This window comes from Vidua macroura, chromosome 21 (assembly GCF_024509145.1).
Source record: "Vidua macroura isolate BioBank_ID:100142 chromosome 21, ASM2450914v1, whole genome shotgun sequence".
Lineage (NCBI taxonomy): Eukaryota > Metazoa > Chordata > Aves > Passeriformes > Viduidae > Vidua > Vidua macroura.
The window spans coordinates 9,929,159-9,946,200 of record NC_071591.1 but is presented as its reverse complement, the minus strand read 5'-3'; the positions used below and the strand labels follow the sequence as shown (position 1 = coordinate 9,946,200).

The 17,042-nt window shown below is 51.2% G+C and overlaps 3 protein-coding genes across 5 annotated transcripts in view; 2 read left to right on the top strand and 1 right to left on the bottom strand.

The window, feature by feature from the left end:
• Window positions 1-1,021: 1,021 nt before the first annotated feature.
• On the top strand, window positions 1,022-9,909 carry DPH7 (diphthamide biosynthesis 7). The gene is made up of 9 exons (XM_053996180.1): window positions 1,022-1,182; window positions 1,670-1,806; window positions 2,238-2,325; window positions 3,038-3,132; window positions 4,708-4,874; window positions 5,699-5,771; window positions 6,557-6,622; window positions 6,779-6,951; window positions 7,965-9,909. Exons 1-9 carry the CDS (start codon window positions 1,045-1,047, stop codon window positions 8,576-8,578), a joined length of 1,551 nt encoding a protein of 516 aa, XP_053852155.1. The 5' UTR covers window positions 1,022-1,044; the 3' UTR covers window positions 8,579-9,909.
• Window positions 9,910-10,653: 744 nt separating this feature from the next.
• On the bottom strand, window positions 10,654-11,594 carry MRPL41 (mitochondrial ribosomal protein L41). The gene has a single exon (XM_053996182.1). The coding sequence runs from the start codon at window positions 11,309-11,311 to the stop codon at window positions 10,904-10,906; it is 408 nt and encodes a 135-aa protein (XP_053852157.1). The 5' UTR covers window positions 11,312-11,594; the 3' UTR covers window positions 10,654-10,903.
• A 249-nt stretch (window positions 11,595-11,843) lies between these two features.
• Window positions 11,844-17,042, top strand: part of PNPLA7 (patatin like phospholipase domain containing 7) — a 127,146-nt gene continuing 121,947 nt past the window's right edge. For 2 of the 3 annotated variants that reach the window (XM_053996174.1, XM_053996173.1), the window contains exons 1-5: window positions 11,844-11,903; window positions 12,511-12,545; window positions 14,892-14,957; window positions 15,649-15,736; window positions 16,304-16,386. In XM_053996174.1, coding sequence (XP_053852149.1) covers window positions 11,876-11,903; window positions 12,511-12,545; window positions 14,892-14,957; window positions 15,649-15,736; window positions 16,304-16,386 — 300 coding nt within the window. In that variant the 5' untranslated portion in view covers window positions 11,844-11,875. Of the gene's footprint in view, window positions 11,904-12,510; window positions 12,546-14,891; window positions 14,958-15,648; window positions 15,737-16,303; window positions 16,387-17,042 lie in introns of those variants that run through there. The other variant, XM_053996175.1, reaches the window with a different exon arrangement.

Genomic DNA, 17,042 nt, shown 5'->3' with positions numbered 1-17,042 from the left:
GCACCAATGGCTGAATACTGAGGAGGAGTCAGTGTGGGTTCTGTACAGGGAGATCATGCTTCAAAACTTTACTGGAATTGCTTCAATTCCAGGCATCACCAAGCACGGAAAAGGGGATTTGGTTGGGACAGTTTGAACTGCATTTAATGATGACTTTGCTCAAGGCACTTAAGGAAGAAAAACTGCTGGTCAAAAAGGGAAATGTTGTCACATAGACAAGTGTTTAAAAGACAGGAAAGGAAGAGAAGGGAGGGTTTTTATGGTGGTGGGAAGTAAACACCTGGATATCCAATATATAAAAAAAGTTCAGAAAAAAGGTAATGTATAATGAAAATGACAACATCCACTGATGATATTATTCAGTGTAATGATAATATAATAAAGGCTGAGTGAATTGCAGAAGGATGAGAGAGCGGGAGATGAAATTCAGTGTCAATAAATGTAGGGTTGGTTATAGGAAAACAGCAAACGGCCAGGCCTTGACTAATTTCACTCAGCAATGAGACCTTTGGGTCTGCAGGATTTCCGCCGGGGGAACAGCGGCAGGGCAGGCTCCAGGAGAGGACGGGAGCGCGGGGAGCAGCACCGCCGTGGGAATGGCTGCGGGGCGCATCCCGAGGGTGCAGGACCCGCCCTCCGACTGGGGAAGCACTGAGGGGAAAGGGAAAGGCTCAGGGCAGCGACCAGGATCGCTCCGAGGTCCGGAACAGCGGTACCAGCCCGTGTCTCCTCGGGAAGTGCCGGGGTGGAGAAGGTCTCTAAGCGAGGCGCTGGAAGGATGGCGAGGAAAGGCTGATCCCGGATTTTTCTCGTGAGCGGCTGCCGGGTTCAGGGCAGGGGTCCCTCACCGGGGGGGCGCTGGGCGGGAGTTCGGACCCCGGCGGGAGCCCCGCGGGCGCGGACAGCCCGGCCCGGGGAAGAGGCGGCTCCGCGGGGGCAGCTCCGCCCCGGGCCCGCCCTGACCGGGAAGCAGACGGGCGGCGGCCCCGCCTCCCCGGAGCCTCCTGGGAGCCGCCCCGGCGGCGCAGCAGGGCCCGGCCCGCGATGGCCGCGCCGTGCAGGACGCGCACGCTGCAGGTGGTGGACACGGAGTTCAGCGCGGACGCGGTGGAGTGGTGCCCGGTGGAGGGCTGGCACAGCATCCTGGCCTGCGGCACCTACCACCTGCGCCCGCCCGACCAGGTGAGCCCGGCCCCGCTCCGGGGCGAGCCCTGGCCCCGGCCCCAGCCGGCCCCGCTCCGGAGCGAGTCCACGTCCCCATCCCCGTCTTTGCCCGGTACCGCTGCGGAGCGAGTCCATGTCCCCATCCCCGTCTTTGCCCGGTACCGCTCCGGAGCGAGTCCATGTCCCCATCCCCGTCTTTGCTCGGTACCGCTCCGGGGAGAGCCCCGGCCCCATCCCTGGCCGACACCGCACCAGGGCGAGCCCCAGTCCCCGCCTGGTCCCGCTCAGGGTCGAGCCCCATCCCCATCCCGGGTCGTCGCGGCGGGGCCGTGCCTTGTCCTGGCTGGGGTGGCTCGAGAGCGGGCAGAGCGGCCCCTCCGGTGAGCGGGGCTGGCCCCGATGGGGCTTTCATCCCTCAGCCCTGCTCCTCGCTCCTAGCTGGATCTCGGGTGCGGAGGCAGAAGCGCGGCTGAGCTTGCCCTTTTCTTTCCCGTGTTTGCCACAGAGCGATTCCCGAGGGAGCAATGGGGCCTGTGACCGGACGGGGCGGCTCTACCTGTACCACTACAACGAGGAGCAGCCGTACATCCCCCTGACCGAGATCCAGCGCATCGACACGGCCGCCATCCTGGATATCAAATGGTAACTCTGGCCTGGCCAGGCTCGGTGCCACAGCAGCACACTCTGCTCCTCCCGGGATCCTTTTTTGGCATGGCAGCAATTACAATAGTTACTAATGGAACAGTTCCTGACTTCTTGGAGGGAAATACTTTCCAGTTTGTTCCAATGAGCAAAGACTGCCTTGTTTCTGTTTCATACTTTCTGCTCACTTGACTGGTCATAACTTTGTACCTAATTTATTTCTATAATAACATATAGTAGATCTCCTTTGTACAGAATCCCCTCCTTGCAGGTGTGTGGGACCTTGAGGAGCCTTAGATTTACTTTAATGTGAGATTTTTTTGGTCACATACCTTCTCCTTGTGCATGTTGGAATGAAAGTTATGGCTTTGCTCTCCTCCTAAAATACAAGAAAGATGGACATTAGAGAGTTGTTTAACTTGATCTTTTAGGTGCCACATTCCTGTTGCAGAACATCCCATGGTTGGCATCGCAAACTCCACAGGCGCTGTGGAATTTTGCCACCTGACTGGAAGTGAGGTGGGTGGATGCAGTGCCTGCTGATGCTGAAGCTGGTTTTAACCCATGTTTGATACATCTCTGCATTTACTAGTAGTGTGTATGGGCTTGCAGAAAAGCTGGTTTCCATGGCTTCCTCGGCATGCTTAGCTTTTTAAATACTTCTTTTGTCTTCTGATAATGTTTATCATAAATTTTATGAACTTGTTCATGGTACCAAAGAGTTGGGCTGGGCTCTACCCACCTGCAAAGTCAGGGAGGAGAGGCAGGAGGAGGGAAGAAGCAAACTCTGGAAGCAAGTATGGCCTAACTGGGAAATATCAGAAAGTGCAAAGCTGGTAAAAACAGGGAGGATTTTTGGAGTGGGGTTTCTTTTGGTGGTGAGAGAAGAGGGTGATCAGAGCCATTCTGACAGAGCAAAGAAAGCAGAGGCCAGTCTGTAAGACAATTCAGCAGTCAGGTCATCACTTCTGCTCCACTTCATCGCTCCCTGAGAAGAAGCAGAGTTTAAGGGAGGTTTGGTGGGAGACGAGCAGCAGAAGGGTGTGTGCATGTTTGCCCTTCAAGCAGCACTGGATGATTGTACAGTGCTGTGGGACATTTCATTGCTTCTTTAGTGTGGGACCCTCGTTTGCTCATCAGTCTCTGGAAAACCTGCTGTGGGAAGCAGTGCACCTGTCATTATGTGCCTGCTGTCTTCCCAGTCTTAATCCACTCCTTTTGTTTCCAGTAGAAGAACAGCTGCATGTTGGAGCCACGCTTCAGGGTGGATCTCGGGGCACAGCGACTGGCCTTGTCCTTGGACTGGTCCACTGGACGAGAGCAATGGTGAGTATGGGAGATGGAGGCTGGGGCTGGAGGCCAGGCTGTGTGGGACAACTTTCAGGAGAAGCTGAGGGCTTGGATGAAGCAGTCTTTAGTGGTTTTGACTTTTTTGATCCCAGCTGTCTCCCTGGCCCTGCTCTAGAAGTTGCTATTTCCAGAGCAAAGGTAACAGAAACACAAACACTGCGGCCGCTGGAACAGGAGCAGAGACTAAACCAACAACAAATGGGAGGTTGTGCTCTGGGGAATGGCAGCAGCTGAACCAGGGATATGTCTTTTGCTGACTTTGTTAAAAGGAAAGACCAGAATGGGATGCAAATGGAGCCACTGGTTCCGACTCTGCTTTTAGAACAGCTGAAATTTTAGTGTGAAGTTCTCCTTAAGAACTGCTAATAATATCACATGTAGGAAGTTTAATCATGGGTTAGTGAGAAACAGGAGAGAATTGGCTTGGAAGTGGTTCCTCCTTCTCTCAACTGCTCATACATGAGATTTCAGAAATGGCATTGCTGTGTGAAATAAGCTGAATAGCTGTACCTTGAAGAGGAGGAGGGGTTAATGTGTTCTCTAGGTGCAGATGAAGAGTGGTGCCTTTGGTGTGAGGCTGGAAACCAGGGGGATCAGGCAGTCACTGCTTAATGCTGTAGGGCAAATTTGCTAATTAAAGCCGTTTCTGTGTGTGCTAATGTGTTAATGAGTAAGTAGAATTGCCAGTTAGACTTCCTTCTTACATTCCTCCTTTTTGTCTCTGTCCTTCATGATAAATGATTGTTGCCATAATGAAATGCCACTTTAAACCTGTCATTGTTGTCACTTGAAAGACCAGTAACTTCTCCTAGAAGCCAAATGTACAATGTTCACATCTCTGTAGGAAGGGGGTAGCCCTGTATCTCTTATGTGGGAATTTGGGAGATTCAGTGTGGTTGAATCATTTGATACAGAACTGGGAAGAAGCCCCAGGCCACCGAAGCAGTGCCTGCAGTTGCAGGTAACCAAACAGAAGGGACCTAGTTCATGTCAGGGAATGCCAGAAAATCTGTGCACTGGGAATTGCAAAACATTTGCCAGTGCTCCAAGGTCACTGTGTATAGAAACTGTAACTGTACTGTGGCACAGGAAGAGAGCAGGAAAGGTCAGGATCAGCCAGTGCTTTGGGTTTCAGTGATAGCAAGGAAATAAAACATCTCTTTGTATTCAGAAGAGGGAAGAGGCTCTGAAAGAGCATTGTCAGTCTGACTTGGAGGAAAAAAAAAAAAAAAAGAACCCTCTTCACATGGAATTTGTTTACTGATGTAATGTGAAGCATGTAAGAAGTCAAGTTTTGCATCTGTGAGAAAGACGAGAGCCAGTAGTGGTTCTTTTCCCTGACATGGGTGTGAGTAGTTGCCCCCCATGAGAGCAGGGAGGGGTGGTCACTGGGGCAGGTGATTTTAAGATGAAGCTGAAAAGGCTGAAGCTGAAAAGTATGAATGTGTCATTCCTGCCACCATGCTGCCAGTCTCTGCTAGTGTTTAGTTGAATGGAAATATTTGATTATTGCAGTAATTCCCAATGTTTTTTTTGTGTACCCTGCTGTAGTGGATGCCCTTTAAAAGTGATCAGCAGTGATTCAGAGGGGAAGCTGAATCTTTTCTCCATAGATGAATCTGCTCCTTCTGTGCATGTCCTGAACCAGTGGGAAGCTCACAAATTTGAGGCCTGGATTGCTGCTTTTAATTACTGGGACGTTGATATCGTGTATTCAGGTCTGTATGGGCTGGGAATCTCCGTGGGGGCTGTTGGTGGGGTGGGGCTTGTTTGGGGATGTGTTCTTTGGGTTTTTACTTTCCAGGGTTGGGTGAGCTGCTTTCATCACCTCTTGAAAGAGCTGGGGTCTCTGATTAGGGGTGAAAGGCTTCTTTTCTTGATGGTGGAAATTTGTTGGGAGTTAATTAGGAGAGGCTGTACCCTGAAAACTGTACTTTGGGTGGCTATTGGCAAAAAAGATTATATTCTCCTGCAGTATGCTAAGAGCCAGAGAGCTGTTTGACTCCAGTCTTTATGACTTCTAATTCTTTTTCTTACCAAAGAGGAGGGTACCAACATAATGATGCCACTTGTGTTTTCTGTGGTGATCAGTATTGGGAGCCTAATGTGATTTTTGATGTGTCTGTTAAATTCTGTGAGATCCCAGGGCTGGAAAGCATCACCTCTGTGTCACAGACTGCCCTGAGCAGGAGGGGACCCACCAGGATCATCAATCCAACCCCTGTCCCTGCCCAGACCCCCCAACAACCCCACCCTGGGCATCCCTGGCAGCGCTGGCCAAACGCTCCTGGAGCTCTGGCAGCCTCGGGGCCGTGCCCATTCCCTGGGGAGCCTGGGCAGTGCCAGCACCCTCTGGGGGAAGAACCTTTCCTGATCTCCAGCCTGACCTGCCCTGGCCCAGCCCCAGCCGTTCCCTGGCTCCTGTCCCTGTCCCAGAGCAGAGACGGGAGCTGCCCCTCGGGAGGAGCTGCAGACTCTTGGCACTGCTTTGCCCCATGCTCAGGGCTGGTGCTGAGGGTCACAGTGTTTTGTCCCTGGGCAGGAGGGGATGACAGCCTGCTCAAGGGCTGGGACACCAGGTGCAGTCCGGAGGCTCCAGTCTTCACCAGCAGGAGGTGAGTGAGACCTGTCCATGCCCAGCCCTCCAGCAGTGGGGTGGGAACACCCTCTGCTGCCCTGCCTCTGCCCAAGCCACTGAATTCCGAGATGCTCAGTAATAGTGGATCCTGGTTCTGCCTCCCTTGGGAAATGGAGGCATCTATTAGTTTTTTTCATCAGAACAACTTCAGGTTGAAACTTTCTTCTCTATGTCCTTTAACAATAAACCAAATGCTGACTTCCACATGTGAAGAAGGTGGTAATTTCTTTCTAAGAAAGAATCCTGATTTACACTTTTATTTTGGCAATTTTTCTGTTAAATTTGGATATATTATTATTGAATGTTTTTTAGAAAATATTTTGTTCTCCACTGTTTAGTTATTTGAAATGATGTCTTTTCTATCTTACTTTAAAAAACGGTTAAAACAATATACACAGCTCTCCAGTGGAATTCTGTATGTGAACTTAAATGACACTGGGGACTACGAGTATGGAAATACTAATTTTGGGAGTAAAGCCTCCTGGGGATGGAGTTGTTCTGCTGGAGTTCTTAGGGCCTTTGAGCAGCAGTTTATGGTGTAGATATTACTAGAAAATAGTTGTGCTGAGAGATGGTGTGAGTAGAGGTTTTGTCCCTGGGAAGGCTGTTGGACTGTGTAGATGAAACTCTGCTTGGGTAGGTCACTGGACTGAAATTTTGAGCTTACCTCTCCTGAGACACCCTGATGAAATAATGTGGACTCAAAATCCTTGAAATTCACGGAAGAAGCCCTTCTCAAATTGCTGTCTCTTCGCTCTGCAGACATTCCATGGGTGTGTGCAGCATTCAGTGCAGTCCCCACCGGGAGAATCTCTTGGCCACAGGAAGGTGAGTCCCTTCCAGCTGCTGTGACCAACCTCCTCTATTACCTGAACATGCTGCTGCCTCTGCAGAAATTCTGTGTGGTGCAGAGCATGTGGTCTTTCCTTTCTTCTGTGCCCTGACTTGGCTGTGCTTTTCTGCCTGTTTGTGGCGTTTCCCCAGCTATGATGAGCACGTGCTGCTGTGGGACACCAGGAACATGAGGCAGCCGCTGGCTGACACCCACGTGGAAGGTGGGGTGTGGAGGCTGAAGTGGCACCCCACGTGTGATTTTGTGCTCTTGGCAGCCTGCATGCAGAGTGGCTTCAAGATCCTCGACTGCCGCGGGAGCCTGGGTGAGTGTCCAGGGAACAGAGGTGCTCCAGGGCTGCTCTGCTGTGCTCCTTTGCTGCCTCCAGGTTCATGGGAGGCATTAGGAAGGATTGAGATGGTGTTAACAGCCATAGATTTCTGTTCCAAATTGAGGTAACTTCCAGCTTTTCCACATCTGTGCACTCTCTTGGCCTGCTTGGTTGTGCCAAGGCCCTGTCAGTATCTGTGTGTAAATCTCTCATTACTTCTTTTCATGGGAGGAAAGCCTTTGTGTTTGGTGTGAGGGTACAACCATTCTGGGTTTGTGTTCATTGTGATGGTTCAGAGAGGTGCTTCCCACTGTCAGGTGGTGCTTTCCTGTTAACAGGAGTCACTGACCTGCTGGGGAATCAGCTATTGCCTCAGGAAGGAAGTGCTTTGCAGCCTGGTTAATCCAGAATAACATGAATAAGCCCTTCATGTGAATCACGAGGTACTTCCATGGTGAAAAAGTCGTTTGCATTCACGTTACAAATGCAGTCTGACAGAGGATGGTTGGCTTCCTCGGTTCTCCAGACTTTGGCCAGATCAACAGCTTAGGAAATGAGGATGGCATTTCTCCTGGTTGGGGAAGGAAGGAACTTGATATCCACTTACTGTCAGAGTCAAATGCTGAAAGCTGACAGGAAGAACATCTGCAGTGTATTAATAACCAGGACCTGGCAATCCCCCAGGTGTGTTCATGGCTCAGTGAATGTTGTGGTGTGATCAGTCTTGTCTGTCTTGAGCCTTCAGGCACTCTGAATAATGATGCTCTTTAATCTCATGCATGTTAAACCCTCTTGTTCTCTGCTGCTGACCCAGGAAGAAGCAGGGCCATTGAGAGGTGGCTGAAAAATATCAGTACCTCATTCCTCCTGGAATGCTTCACTCAGTGGTGAAGAAAGCAATAACCAGAGAACTGTTCCCATGAGACACAGCCAATGCTGGAATGGCTGCTGAGCACTCTGCCACAACCCACAACTTGATTTCTAAGTAATTTATCTTTTTTTTTAAGCGGAAAACACAGAGGAGTGTATCATCCTGTCATCCTATGTCCTGCACAACTCCTTGGCCTATGGGGCTGACTGGTCAAGGCTGTGTCCAAGGGATTCCTTGCCTGCAAGCCAGGACCTTGCTGCTGCGTGCCAGCCTTCGGAGGAGCTCGTGGGAGCATCAGGGCAAGGAGACGAGAGGCTGAATTTGCAGGTCCAGAACCTGAAGATAATTTATGAGTCTCCTACAGCTACTTTTGATGTAATCCTGGATGAGGAGAGTGAAAGCCCTGCTGTGCCACTCGCAGCAGGGGCAGGGCCAAAGCTGGCTGGGGATCCTGGACTGGTCAGGGGCTCTGGTTTAAAGGGAGGTTTAAATTTGGCTGCCCAAGGGGCAGATCCGGGGTCAGCCAGCGGCTCTGACTCAGGAGCCAAGAGACCCAATGGAATGGGCCTGGACAGAGGCAGTGACTCCGCCAGGGCTCCAGACAGCCCCAAAGAAACCAGCATTGTGGCCACTTGTTCTTTCTATGACAACATCCTCCATGTCTGGAAGTGGGAGATGAGCCTGGTGACCCCTCCAGATGTACAAAGTCCTAGATCTCCATGTGAAAGAACGGCTGAAAGTTTGCATTGACCAGTCCCAATGAAGAGGGAGGACAACTCCTGAACGAGAGTGACATTTGAACTTAATGCCCTAACTTCTGTCCTTACTCCTGGGCTTTCCCATCTTACTGCTGAGCTTGGGAGTCCTTCAAGGCTAACACTGCTGGGATTCCTGGTGGTTTATTTTCAGCACAGAGAGAAGCCTTTGCTTACAGGCCTGTGGTCATGACCAGACAGGTTTATTTAGTTTTTCCCTTAATGTCCTAATTCCAGGTGGAACAGCCCTCCTCTCACAGGCTGCTGCTTTGTACCTCAGATCTGAATCCTTTCAAGGCTGATTTGCATTTCACATTGGGTCTGTTAAGCCCGTTCTCCTCCTTCCCTCACAAACCAGACTTGGTTGTGCTGCTGTGCAGACCCAGTAAGTGATCAGAAGGTTTCCTGAATGCCTCAGCAAACCCCTGAGCAGAGGTTTGGCTGTGCGATGGGAGAAGAGCTCAGACAGGCCAGATGCAGTGCAATGTGCTCACTGTGATGTTTAACAGAGAGTTCTGGTTCAGAAGGAAGTGCAGACTGTGTGATGGGAAGTGCTGTGGGATCCTCCTTGTGAGGATCCTGGTGCTTCTCCATCATTTTCCATCACTCATCACCTGACTGCAAACTCCTTCATCATTCCCAGCTGAGCATGCCCTGGATCAGATAAATCCTGTAGTGACCCCACCATGTTTTAGTGCCACTCAACCACCCCCATGGCCTCTCAGTATTCAGCTCATTCTTTCTGCTCTCCACAGTACCACCTTTAGGTCCAAAGTCAAACTCAGTTTTTAAAAGGTGAACAGCTTTAAGATCAAAACCTCCAAAAAGTATAAGCGGTGTTTCTTGACATCTTTTTAAATCTGAAGTACAGAAACCAAAATCTTAACAGCATTGTCCTAACTACCTCCAGGAATGGCTGCAGGATTTCTCATGGTTGCTCCATTAGCTTTTTTTCACTGTGAAATATCAGCAAAACACCCTTTCTGGAACATTTTCTCTATTCATAGAAACAAAAAACCAGCTTAAACTAGATCAGTAACTTTTAGCTTGCATGGTTTGTCATTGAGGGTCCTAAAGAATGAGTTGTCTGGAGGGAAAGAAACACCAGCAACAGGTCTCTGTGTAACAGTGCTGCAACTAAATGAGGTGCAGCAGATGAGAACTTTGCTGCTTTGAAACCCCCTCCTCAAGGGTGAATGTGTATTTTAGTAAACATTCTGGAGCACTGTTACATGAAGATTCATATTAGTAATGGAAACAAGAGCTTTTGCTAAAGAAAAAACATGTTATTTTTGGATGTTTCTAAAATAAAACCAATATAAGTGATTTATCTTTTTTTTGTTGTTTTGAGTTTTAAAAATCAAATTACTTGACAGTCCTTATGAGGACCTTCTGCCCTGGCCTGGGACGGCTCGGCTCGGGTCCAAGGGGTGAATATTCTTTGGGACAATCCAGAGTGGACAATCCGGTTTCCTGAGAAAACCGAGGGTGTGTCACTGTATCTGTTTTAAAGGTTGCAATGCTTTTATTGCCCTGTGAGAGCGAGAGGGAACAGCCCGAGGGCAGCAAAGCTGGAGCGGTGACACCAACTGGGACCAGCCTGGTTTAAGCTTTAGGCCAGGCCTTGCTTTGCTCAGAGAAATGAGGCAAGCCAGTTATTATCTGCCTTCACATGGGGTGTGAGGCACCTGCCAAGTGCCCTGGCTGGGCAGCAAGTCTCAGAAGGGAAAGGCTGAAGGGCCACGTCTGCCAACAGCAGCAAGGCAGGAAACAGCCACTTGTGTGTGACTTGTTCTGATCAGCTTCACAGGAGGTGAAAAATGCAGAGTTCAGTTAGAAAAGCTGTGCCTTCCCCATCCCCACTGTGGCTGATCCCTGCTCATCCTTCTGTGATTGGGGCTGCAGCACCCTCACTCCATCACAGCCCTGCCCAGCCCCGAAAATGTGGGGGTTTTAACCACCACAGCAAGGACTCGTCTGGCAGCCCTTATTCCAGACTAAGTGACCACCACAGACCATCACCCACTAATCTTGCTTCTTTTCTCCCAAAGTGAACGCTTTCAGTCTTAATTTAATTTTTAAAGTTTAATTCTTAAACTTTGCAGTACTTTGTATTTAGAAACGTCAGAGACCCCTCATCCTCAGAACCCCAGAGAGGCTCTGCTCAGCAGGCACGACTGTCTCCCAGAGGATATTACCAGACACGGATGGGAAATCAAACCGCAGATTTCACCAGGATTTCAATCAGGTATTACAGAACAAGGCAGAAGGGTTTGCTGTAATGTTCAGTGACGGGGCCTGGCCCGCACTGGCCCGCTCCCTACCGCACGTAGTTCTTGGGGAAGAGCTGGAAGAGCTTGCCCTCCTGCGTGGGCTCGAAGCCGTACTTCTCCAGGTTGTTGGGGTCGAATGTGCCGTCCTTCACGTCCTTCTCGATGCGCGGGGCCACCAGCTGGTCGAAGAGCTGCTTGGCCGTCACGGGCGGCTCGGAGCCCTCGGGGGCGCGGTACGACACGTAGGGCCGCAGCTTGAAGCCCGTCAGGTCGGGCACGACGAACTCGGGCACCATCTCCTTGACGAGGAGGAACTTCTTGTTGCGGGTGAGCACGCCCAGCTTCTTGGCACCGCGGCCCTTGTTGTGGCTCCGGGGGCCGCGCTTGCTGGTGAACGGCGACACGCGGTCGGCGCCGCGCACCAACCCGCGGACTAGCTGGGTCAGCAGCCCCATGCCGGGCACCGAGGGCTCCGCGGGATCGGAGCCGGGCCCTGCGGGCACCGGGGGCTCAGCGAGCCGGGCCGGTCCTTGATGGCAGCCGGGAGTTCAGAGAGACCAGACCGGTCCCCGCGGGCACCGAAGAACTGGCGAAACCGGAGCGAGTCCCGGAGAGCACCCGGGGGGCTCAGCGGAGGCGGAGCCGGTCCCTGCGAGCACCGGGGCCGGGTCCCCCTCACGACCCGGAGCGGCCCCGCCGCGCTCCCGCCTCCGCACACCCCAACAGCGCCCGCTCCCATTGGCCGCGCCGCGCCAGCCAATCCGCAGCGCCGATGCTGCCCCCAGGCGGCACGCGCGCCGAATGGCTCTAGGGGGGCTTTCCCCGCCAATCAGCAGCGAGCGGCCCGCGGCGTGGGCGGGGCCTGGCGCGGCCGCGCCCCCTGGCGGCGGCGGGCGGGGTCTGCGCTCTGCGCCCTTCGCCCCCGGCCCGGGGACTGCGAGCGCCCGGGCGGCACCGGGACAGGGACAGGGGCAGGGACAGGGACAGGGGCAGGGGCTGGCACCGGCACCGGCACCGGGATGATGGCGGGGGCAGGAGCAGGAGCAGGTGAGAGGGTGCCGGGGATCGCTGGAGCGCGGCGGAGGGACGCGGGCCTGGCGGGCTTGTGCAGCCGCGCGGTGCCCCCGGCCGGTGCCGGTGCCTCAGGCCCGGCGGGAGGAGTTGTTGTTGTCTTGTTTGGAGCCCGTGTCCCGAGCTTTAGCCTGGCGAAACGGGGCCGGGCAGAGCACCTGGGGCTGGCCGGGGGGGACCATGAGGGTGACCCGCGGTCGGTGCCCGGTCCCTGCCCGGCAGTGTCGGTGCTGTCCCCGGGCAGTGCCCGTCCCGCGGGGCCGTTCCGGTGTTTGCTTTCCGTAGGGAGCAGGGATGGGTCTGGCGGTGCCACCGGGCACAGACCTCTCCCACAGCCTCTCTCCGTGTGGAGAGGCTCCCGGGGAGTCTCTGTCTAAATTCCCGTGGCTGTGGAGAAGTCTCTTCGGGAGAAGTCTCGTCCCCCAGCACTTCACTGCTGGGTTTTATTGCTCAGTACAAAGGGAGGATAAAGTTAAAAATTTTTTTTCCGCTTGTGTTGTTCAAGAGTTTGGATCAGAAGCTGCGGTCATCTCTTAACTCAGTCTTCTCTTTGTTTTTGTCTTTGCTCCTGCCTCACCTCCAGACATGGACGAAGGGGACAACACCACCAGCCCTGAGGTACAATTTTTGTTTTGTTCCTGTTTTTGGACTTATTTATTTCCTGTGAGTGTTTCCAGAAGCGGAAAGCAGCTGTACCTAATTTGATAGCATTGGGACAATGCCTTTAGACGCTTTTAGTTTGAAAGAGCCTTTCCTGGTGGGAGTTTTATCCTTTCCAACTTTTAAGGATTGGTCCCATTTTTATTGTGTGTGTGTGTTTTTTCTTGCTAACCATTCATGCTCTGCTTCATATGCAAAACCATTTTAATAATGCTACGATTTAAATACTTTCGTTTTTAGCCTAAAGAAGAAGGAGTTGCAGAATTCTGGCAGACTTCAATGCACTTCTTGCATTTGTTTTTAATCACAAATGTGAAACTCACAGACCAACAGACTCACATGATGCTTTCCCTAGTCGTGAAAAACAAACCCCATGAGAAGAAATAGTTCTCATAACTAAAACACACACACAATGTACTTGTACACAGTTAACAATGTTTTGTGAAAATCCCGGCTCCGTAGTCAAAACAAGCCACTGGTGCCTCTGAGCTGTGAGGAAGCCTTGTGTTTTGGGCTAATCTCAATTTGAAGTCCTTGTTTTCAGGGCTGATAAGCCTTTCCCACCCCTGCCTGGCCAGGGAATGTGTCAGTGTTTGCCTTGGACTGCAGTGAGGAGGAGTTGGACTCTCAGCAGTGCTGGGTGCCTGGACCCTGGATGGGTGTGAGCTGCAGATTTGTGCTGATTGCTTCTCTGCCTCGAGTTCTTAAGGAAACTTGGACATGAGGAAGCAGAGAAACGCTCTTTGTGCCAGTCCATACTCTGGGCAGGTGCTGCTCCGTGTTCAGATGCAGTGAGGGCCCTGCAGGGTGGTCCCACAGGTGTTGTGGGTCTGAGGGTTCTTTGGGGCTGGGTGAAGGCCTTGGGTTGGGGTGCTGAGCACAGCCCTCCTCAGAGAGGAGCTGCCCTGGTGACTTGGCTGTGACCTCATTCCTGCCCCAGGAGCTGTCACAGCATTCACTGACATGTCTCAGGTGTCTGCACAGCTCAGCCTGGCTGCTTTGCTTCCTCTGCTTGTCCAAGGATTGTCCAAGCTGGGAAGGATCCCCTTGAGTCTGAGCAGGGAGTATCATACTGTCACTCGTGGAAACTTTGCAAGACCCTCTCTGGGGTTCTTAGAGCTCTGAATTTCATTTTTCCCTTGTTGCTTTTCTGCACTGAGGCCCCAGCCTGGGCGTGTTTGTGTTTTATTCTTTTCCCCGTGGATTTGTTTCTCCCCTTGCAGTAGCAATGTGAGTGTCAGTTGGCAATTACTATTTTTGGTGTTATTTGAGATCATACAGGCCTGGGGAGCAGCAGAACTGTCCATGTCCCAGTGTCCCTGGCACTGTCAAGGGGAAATAAATACATTAATAAGTGACCAGAACAGACTTCCACCAGGAACTCTGTGTCACCAGTTGTTGTACCTGTTGCTGACACATCTTCAACTTTTTATTTTTTCAAAATCTTGTGACTTTTCACTGCAATCCCATGAGTAATAGTCTGATAACAAAAATGCCAGAGTTAGTTTGACTCATGTTGGGAAGTTAAAGATTAAAGTGCTAAAGTGACCTGAGAAGGCAAAGTGAGCACAGGGATCTGTGTGAGGTGACTGGTCTGGCAGGAGTTTCCTTTGTGCTGTAAAACTGGAATGAATTCCATTGGAGAGACCAGTTTGGTGACTTGATGTACTCTTCATTTTTGTCTTGGTGGCAAAGCTGAGTTCAGCTGTCATCCAGATCTGGAACCACAGGCAGGAATGGGACCTGAACTGTGTGTAGGGTTTAATTCAAGTGCTTTTAAGGTTCAAGATTTAGAGGGAAATGTATTTGTCCTTGTTGTTTTCACTTGTTCCTAAGAATAGTTTTACCTTTCCCTCCTTTCTTTTAAGTTTTGGCATTTGTGAGACTGTTTTAGGTGCCAGGTTTCATTCCTGAGTGACACTGGTGGACACAGGTCCCAGGAGAGCACACCTGATCTCAGGGCTTCTGCCATGTGCATCATCTGCTTTTTATGATGACTTTAATATGCTGGTTTATGACTTGTTTTCTCAGTCTTGTAAAGTCTTTTGCATTCCATTCTCATCCTTGTTGCTCTGAATAACATAGAATGATTAAAAAAAGTGTTCAGCTCTGTTTGACCTGTTTAGGAATGCACTGAACTGACAGCAACACAAAACTCCCCTACTGATCCCTTTCCACTGAATGTTTCTGTTTGCAAAGTGGGTTATAAGTCAATGAAAAACACAAGCAAGTTGGTTGAGATGTTTTTTATGGGGGCTTTTTTCCAGCAGTGGGAAACTAATCTCACCTTTCTTTTGGTGCCAGGCTTTGTTGCCAGGAGGTGGGACCCCCATCCTGCAGTTTGTGGAGGACAGGATCCAGACCACCATGGTAAAGTAGAGCTGCAGTCAGCAGCTGGCTGAGGGCTGGGGGTGCATCCACAGCAGCTTCTCCTGAGCTCCACAAGCTCTGCTAAGTCACTGCCAAAGTCTGGATGTTTGTTTCTTTGCTGTCACTGTGCATGAGGCAGGAATTAATTTCTGTTATTTAGAATCCCAGGCTGGTTTGGGTTGAAAGAGACCCTAAAGCCCACCCAGTTCCACCCCTGCCATGGCAGGGACACCTTCCACTATCCCAGGCTGCTCCCAACCCTGTCCAACCTGGCCTTGGACACTTCCAGGGATCCAGGGGCAGCCACAGCTGCTCTGGGCACCCTGTGCCAGGGTCTGCCCACCCTCCTAGGGAAGGATTTCCCAATATCCTATCAACCCTCCATCTTGAGGCCCTTTCCCCTTGTCCTGTCCCTCCATGCCCTCATACACCTCCTGTAAATTGAGTTGATCAGCTCCCAGATCTTTGGGAAGAAAAACATGGAATATTTTCCATGTGATCTTAGGACTGGTCACTGGTGCAGTTTAAACTTCTTGCATATGAGATGTTTGAATTATAAATCAAGTATTTATGAACATGCTTGGCTTTTAGACATCTCACTGAGCTGAGTGTTCTTCAGCCCTTCAAAAAGTATGTAGTAACTTCTGAAGTTGAGAGTTATTAACTTCTTTCTCCCTAATTCCTCTCCCAGCTGACTGGAATTGCAATTGGAGCTGCAGTTGCACTGTTGCTTATAGCAGTTGTTGTGTTTGTCGTGTACAGAAGAGTGAGACGGTCTAGTAAGTACTTGACAACCATGTAAGTTTTAAAACCAGTTTTTCCGCCGATCTTGAGTGTGTTTGTAGTTTTCTCGGGTAGTTGTTTGCTGGAGAGGTGTGCTTCTTGCAGGACAGCAGCTCTAAAGGATGGAGAACTTGTGTTGGGTCCCTTCCCCTGGTCTGAGCCCAGAGCTGGCACATGCAGGACCTGGAGGTTTTATTTCTTTGGTGTATGAGCAGTGTCAGCCTCAGGATCAGTGGTGAATTAGGCAGAGGATTTCAACCCTACTGTGATTTCTCTGTCACAGAGAAATGATTGAATTAGAGGTTTCCTTCAGGAGATTAAAACTACCCAAGCCTTCTGTCTGCTTAGAGAGCCCTTTATCTGCTCTGGGGCTGAGGTGGAGCCTCCAGGCAGCCCTGCCTGGGTCTGGCTTGGCCAGAGCTGGGGAATGAGGGATCCCAGGGTGGTTTAAATTCCAAACACTGCCCACAGGAGCTGTTCTGGAAGCAGCAAAGCCTCCAAGCTGTGCTCAGGTGTTCTCCCAGCTGCTGAAGGTGGTTTCTGATGTGATGCTTCTGTTTCAGAACAACTTCAGCCACACGTGCCTCAGTACAGGTTTCGCAAGAGGGACAAAGTGATGTTCTATGGGAGGAAGATCATGAGGAAGGTGAGGGCACCTGGCACAGGGGGAGGGAAGGAAAGATTCAAATCCAGTTGGGGATGTGTGAAGTTTGCAGTAGTTCACTTGCTGAGCCTGGCCCAGGGCCTTCAACCTATAAATCTCACTGGGACTTTGTGGATGTTTCACAACTCCTGCAACGCTGACTGGATTGCTGATGGAGCAGCAACAGCTTCTCTTTCTGGCCAGACCTTTCCTCTTTGAAAAATATTTGCAGTCAATGAAGGTAGCAATAAATCAATGAGTATCTAACTCCTGTAGGGAGTTAATGATTGTTTAAATATCCCAGAATCCCAGACTGGTTTGGGTTGGAAAGAACCTTAAACCATTCCACCCCTGCCATGGTCAGGGACCCCTTCCACTATCCCAGGTGCTCCCAGCCCTGTCCAGCCTGGCCTTGGACACTTCCAAGGATCCAGGGGCAGCCACAGCTTCTCTGGACACCCTGTGCCAGGGCCTCACCATCCTCACAGGGTGCTGGCTGTTCCCTGTGCTGCCAAGTCCGGGTGTGCACTCACTGCAAACCAACATCTGTAGAAAAATAAGGTACAGGGAAGTAACCATCCTTAGTCACCCTGTGTGGAAGAACACTTCCTCCTGTGAGCTGCCCCAGCCTCTGCCTTCCACACTTCACTGAGGTGACT